General features: G+C 40.7%; 1 protein-coding gene across 1 annotated transcript; it reads left to right on the top strand.

The window, feature by feature from the left end:
• Nucleotides 1-378: 378 nt before the first annotated feature.
• On the top strand, nt 379-1,305 carry LOC141116603 (olfactory receptor 12D1-like). Its single transcript, XM_073608995.1, has one exon. It carries the CDS (start codon nt 379-381, stop codon nt 1,303-1,305), a length of 927 nt encoding a protein of 308 aa, XP_073465096.1.
• The last annotated feature ends 5,585 nt before the right edge of the window (nt 1,306-6,890 follow it).

Raw genomic sequence — 6,890 nt, 5'->3', positions numbered from 1 at the left:
GAGATCATGTGACCTGCTTTTAGAAAACAATTTCACAATACTTTTTATTTTATTTTTTTTTTATTTGTGAAGATTTTTAATTAATGTGCTATTTGTTTTTGTACGGAACAGTGTCTTTATTCTTGTACTTTACAGTCTTCTTTAAGCAAATGGAATTATAAATTTTAAGTTTTTTCATATGGCTTTTATTTCTCTGTTAAGTTGATTGCTAAATTATCAATTTATTTTAAATAATTGTTTTATTTGTACTGTACTTATGTTTAAAAACATAGTTTTGCACTCCCTACTTCTAGGAAAATTGAGAATTAGACTTTTAACTCACATTCTATTTTAAATAAAATAATTTAGTTATTTACTTTTATTTATTTTTATTTTTTAATGGAAGGGAGAAATATAACATCAATGGATGTATTCCTCCTAATGGGTGTGACCAACCTTCCATGGCTTCAGAAGTTACTTTTTGCTTTAACTCTCTCTTTCTATCTGCTTAATGTGTTGGGAAACACTGTGATTATATCCCTGGTGTTCCGAGATATTTCCCTTCATTCTCCAATGTATTTTTTATTGGCCAACCTATCTTTTGTAGACATCTGCTTCTCTTCTGTCACAGTTCCAAAGATGATGATTGGGTTCTGGAAGGAAAACACAATTTCTTTAGACGGTTGCATTGCCCAGATGTATTTCTTCCACTTCTTGGGTTGTACAGAAGGAGTTCTTCTGGCTTCAATGGGTTATGATCGCTATATTGCCATCTGCCATCCTCTTAGATACAGTGCTATAATGGGGAAGATGATTTGTGTTCAATTTGTGATCATTTCATGGTTCATTGGACTAACTACGTCATTGGTTCATGCGATCATGACATCCAAGCTTATGTTTTGCAGCAGTAACAAAATCATGCACTTTTTTTGCGATGTTAAACCAGTAATAAAGTTGGCTTGTGTAGACATCCACCTCAATGAAGCAGTACTGACTAATGTTCTTGGGTTTTTAAGCACAAGCACATTTGTCCTCACCATTGTATCATATGTTTTTATAATTCCTAACCTTGTAAAAATAAGATCGTCTCATGGAAGGTCCAAAGCTTTCTCAACATGTTCCTCACATTTGTCTGTTGTCAGTTTGTTCTATGGTACAGCCATGTGTACATATCTTGGCCCATCAACAACAAATACTATAGAAAAGGACAGACTAGCAGCTCTATTGTTTACAGTGTTCACACCGGCAATGAATCCAGTCATTTATACTTTAAGGAACCAGGAAGTTAAAAAATCCATAAAAAAGTTATTGACATTACGACTTTAATATTTGAAATTAAAATATATTTCAACAAAATTCCAGCACATATGAGCATATACAGTAATGGAACATAAGAAAACCAATAACAATACACCTGTGAGAAAAGTTTTTTGAGTTCGTAGGACAATTCTGATTTCCTGAATGAACAGCTTCTAAAATACGATTTGATCTTTAACTTAGCCGTAACAATAAATAAAGCCAGCCTTTCTTGGCAAACAAGACAAGGTGCATTGATTAACAACTGTAAATAATAAGACAGATTTAATCTATTGCATTTTTTTAATGCAAGTTTTATTTTCTGTATTCAATTTGCATAATAAATTAGCCAAAGTTGGAAAAAAACATATCTGATTGTATTTAAAAAGTACTTCTTAGCAATTCTAAGTTTTGTGATAGTTCTAAGTTTGAATTTCATTCCTAAGCTAAATAAATAACTAAATCACCAATCTGACAGTTTAGTTGCAAAGCAGACGACAGGATTAACCCTAATACATTTTTAATTTATGAAATAATTAAGGTCTTTGCACATAACTGGTACAGTAAAAGTCAGAAAGAAAATGGTATATAGAATGATATGCAGATTGACAGTAGATATACATATTCCCATCATCAACCCAATAAAGTATCTGTGAAAAAGCAGGTTTTTTTGTTTCATCTTTATGCCTTATAGTCAAGCAAATTCTTTACTTTCTAAGGAATAGATGGTTCTAAAGTCAATGGAATGACCAGGCAGTTATGGACAAATGCTTCTTCTGTCTCTACAGTGGGGATCATAAATAGGCCCCCCCCCCAAGATAGTCATAAAAAAAAAAATTGGTCCTTTAAACGTGTCCAGGTGCTGGAAACATTGTCTGTGGGAAGCTTTTACGTGCAATCCACTGATTGTGGCTGAGAAAACTTCATTGGTATGTGTTAAGAGTGTGTTCGGGGCACAAGTGGTGCGCTAACACTGTACAATGATTTGCTCCTGAGGTTCCTGTACTTTTTTCATTGGCGGGGTCCGGAAGACGGTGAGCGGTGCTTATTGGTGTGGTGTAATGAGCAAGGCCTTAGCGGCGCCTTTGCCCCCTCTGTGATTCCTCCTCCGGTAAGCTAGCTAAGCATAAGTGCTCATGCTGCGGGCCTCAGACAAATTTATTTACTGACAGCCGCCCTTCCGCACACACTTCCCTGCGCTTCTCTCTCCAGTTTCCACTCCACCTAAGTCAGTGGCATTGCAGATGACTGATCGCGCGACTGTCAGATACCTTTTCCGAGGCCAAGATGCTGAGGGAGGCTCCCCTAGCTGCTAAGCTCAGTATACCCCTGAAGGTGGTACAGGAGGTATAGGGCTCAAAGAAGCACTGGTTGCAAGCAAGTTGAGAAGGCTTGAGCTGATGATCACTTGGAGGCAGGTGCAAGTATAGCAAAGTCCGTGAGCAAAGCCGGGGGTCAAACACTGCTATACTTGCACCTACCTGATTACCATTGTTTGGCTCCCGGCTTGGCTCATGGCCTTTGCTATACTTGTACCTGCCTGATTACCAGAGTCCATGAGCCAAGCCAGGGGTGAAACACTGCTATACTTGCATCTGCCTGATTACCAGTGCTTGAACCCCGGCTTGGCTCATGTACTTTGCTATACTTGTACCTGCCTGATTACCAGCATCCGTGAGTCAAGCTGGGGGTCAAACACTGGAGGGGAAGTGTTAGGGAAGCAACTGTCAGCACTGAGAAGACCCTCCATACTAAAGGAGAGCTGGGAAGGTTCCCAGCATGTGCCAGCAGGGACCAGCACAGAGGCGGGTGGAGACAAAGAGGTGAAGGCACTAGAAAAGAGTAGATGGGTGACAGTCAGGAAGGGTAGAGGGGAAAGTGCCAGGAAGGCCAATCCTGGGCTGGAACATCCAGTCAGGGACCAGCACTGCCGGAGCTGGGGGACCCCCCTAGCTGCCAGGGGAATAACTCCTCCAGTGAGAGTGGGGGGAAGCCAAGGGAAAGGAAAGACAGATTCTGGTGGTAGGGGACTCCATTCTTTGAAGGACAGAGAGGGCAATCTGTGACAAAGACCTGAAGCGCCGAACTGTATGCTGTCTACCGGGTGCTCGGGTTCGGCACATCACGGCTCTGGTGGACAGATTAATGGGAGGGGCTGGGAAAGACCTGGCTGTCATGGTGCATGTTGGCACCAATGACAAAGTCAGAGGCAGATGAAGTGTCCTAAAGACCGATTTTAGGGACATAGGAGCTAAATTGAGGAAAAGGACATCCAAGGTAGTATTATCAGAAATACTACCGGTACCTCAAGTCACACCAGAAAGGTAGAGGGAGATTAGGGAAGTAAACAAGGGGCTGAAGAGCTGGTGTAGTAAGGAGAGGTTTGGGTTCCTGGAGAACTGGGCCGACTTCTCAGTCGGCCACCAGTTCTATAGAAGGGACGGACTGCACTATAATTAGGAGGGTTAAGATCTGCTGGGAGTGAAGATACCGAAAAGTTAGAGGGGCTTTTAAACTAGGCGATGAGGGGTGGGTCCAGAGGTGGAGATAGTCAACGCAGAACATATTCCAGAAGGTAGTATTGGGGTCATTAGTGGTAGGTTGACTAAAGCACATAAACCTGAGGTAAGTATAGTAACAAGTCCTATTTGCAACCTCGGAACATCCAATAAGAAGACAGTATGCGACCGGTCTAAACTACGTGGCATGTTCACCAATGCCAGAGACACTGTTGTACGAGGAGGATTTCGATTTTGTGGGAATTTCAGAGACTTAGTTCAACAGCTCCCATGATTGGCTGGCAACCATTCAAGGGTATTCCCTTGATCGCAGGCATAGGGAGGGTAAAAAAGGGGGAGGGGTATTATTGTATAACAAGAATAATGTACAAGGGAATGTGAAAGATGACATCACTGGGGGAGCAAGAGAGGAGATGGAATCCTTATGGATAGAGCTCCAAAGCTCCAGGGATGAAACTAAGGGGAAAGTAGTACTGGGAGTATGCTATAGGCCCCCTAACCTGAGGGAGGAGGGGGAGACGGAATTCCTATCACAAATTGGATTAGCGGCAAGGATCATTACATGTTTATAAAGAGATGGCATGTATATAAAAAGTTAACATGTATATAGAAAGATGACATGTATATAAAAAGATGGCATGTATATAGAGAGATGACATGTATATAGAGAGATGACATGTATATAGAGAGATGGTATGTATATAGAAACATGGCATGTATATAGAAACATGGCATGTATATAGAGCGATGACATGTCATATTTCTATATACATTCCATATCTCTGTATATATGCCATCTTTCTATATACATGCCATCTTTCTATATACATGCCGTCTCTCTATATACAGTACATATCTTCTTTCTATATTCATGCCATCTCTCTATATACAGTACATATCATCTTTCTATATACATGTCATCTTTCTATATACATGCCATCTCTCAATATAGAGAAATGGCATGCATATAGAAAGATAACATGTATATAGAGAGATGGCATGTATGTAGAAATACGGCATGTATATAGAGAGATGACAGACATGTATGGAGAGAGATGACAGCGCTCTTCTATTGTCTGATCAGAGGAGGTGACCTGCCTGTGTCCCAGTGTGTTCTAGAAATGACTCGCCACCTTCCTGTCCGTCTCCCTCATGGGGATTGGTTTGCTTTTGGTTGGATTTTTCTTTACCAAAAATAAAAATATGTTGCATAAAACAAATTGGCCTAAATTTATGAATACATTTTTATTTAATATGTTTTATAGCAGAAAGTAAAAATCTGTAGGTCTTTTTTTTGTTTATAGAGCAACAAATAAAAAAACACAGTGGTGATCAAATACCACTAAAAGAAAGCGCTACTTGTGGGAAAAAATTACATAAATTTTATTTGGGTAGAGTGTTGCATGACCTTGCAATTGTCAGTTAAAGTAATGTAGCGCCATATCACAAAAAATGGCCGGTTCATGAAGGTGGGTAAATCTTCTGGAGGTCAAGTGGTTAACCAGGTGAATAAATATAGTTTTTTTGCACGGAAATGTGCTGTAATGGAGAATTGTTTATTGTCTTGGAGTGTCTGGAATTGAATGCTGGGCTGGGTAGAGTGACAAGTGGGCCACAATCACTCAACAGCCCCTACGGGGGTACTGCTACACAATCTGCTTCTAACTTCAGTTTATTCAATTAAGATTTGACAAAAAAATACCTGGAAGCTGATTGGTTTCTATGCAGAGCTGCACCAGATTTTGCACACTCCAGTTTTAGCAACCCCCTAGTATACAATGCTATTATCATGTTACTAACAAGTAAGTTTACATTTTATTGCAATGGGGGTTTGTGTGAGGAGCAGAGGAAGGACCTCAGATGCCTGATTGTAGCTTGGGTTATCTGTAAAGGAAATGTAATTGATCATAGCCATAGCAGCATAAAATCAGTAAGCAGTGCAAGATTGGATGCTCTTGGTACCGGTAGGTAGTAATTTGAGCTCAGCAGCTCACAGAAGCCCATAAATAGCAACAAGTCTTCAAACAAAAAAAAATATGCAGATGTAGAAGCCACGCTCTTTGCTGGTTTTGTAATATGTAGTCCCTCCAAAAGATTGGTATTAAACTTAGCCTCTTCCTAACCAGTATATAACCATCATCCCCTTCCATTTGTCTAATGCACCACATGGTGGATGCAATAGAGTTAATTTACTAAAACTGAAGAGTGCAAAATGCTGCAGATGTGCATGGTAGCCAATCAGCTTCTAACTTCAGCTTGTTCAATTAAGCTTTGACAATAAAACCTGAAAATCTGATTGGTTTCTAGCTGCACCAGATTTTGCATTCTCCAGTTTTAGTAAATCGATCCCACCGATTACAGTGTTGTAACTTTACTGAACATAGAGGCCCTCAGGAAAACAGCCCTTTGGTAACTCAAAAGGTGAGAGTACAAACCTGTGAGACCATTATTCATTTTTCCTATACAACATCTTTGCAATCCAACTGCAGGGCACAAACTCAAGTTATAGTGACAGCACAGCACAAGGTATAGTGAGCAGTCCCTGTGATTACAAGAACAACAGAGGGGATGTTGCACAAGCATACAGGACAGTCTTCAGTTGTGTATAAAGAGGAGACTTTAATATTGTACTGCACTTCAAACTGGTTTTGCATTCCCATCCATGTCTATAGAAATACAAAACCTGGCTAAAACAATATAAATGTAGGTCAGACAGTGGCGGTGCGTCCATAAAGGGCGCAGAAGTGCCACCCCCTCTCTCCTGTCACCTCTCTCTCACCATAGATAGATTCATGCCTGATTAGAGCTGTGGGCTCTAATAGGCATCCTGATTAGAGCCGTAGGCTCTAATAGGCTTCCAAATGGTAAACAGTGGATGCAATGCTATGTGTTCGCTATTTACTCAGTGTTGTGTTAGGAAAGCGAATAAATCACTTTCCTAACACTGACCCGCCTCTCAGCCAATCAGGTGCTCGGGTCTGGTTACCTGTCACCTGATTGGCTGAAACAACAGGCTCTGTGATTGGACGCCTGATAGAGAGGACCGGAGACATTGAGGAGCGTGGACATGGAGGATGCCACCGTGACCTGCTGCGA

The sequence above is a fragment of the Aquarana catesbeiana genome, linkage group LG13 (genome assembly GCF_042186555.1).
Source record: "Aquarana catesbeiana isolate 2022-GZ linkage group LG13, ASM4218655v1, whole genome shotgun sequence".
Lineage (NCBI taxonomy): Eukaryota > Metazoa > Chordata > Amphibia > Anura > Ranidae > Aquarana > Aquarana catesbeiana.
This window is presented reverse-complemented; position numbering and strand designations above follow the sequence as displayed.

Bases quoted from the DNA above. Each gene is read 5' to 3' on its own strand.
- LOC141116603 (XM_073608995.1), top strand. From the start codon at position 379: ATGGAAGGGAGAAATATAACATCAATGGATGTATTCCTCCTAATGGGT.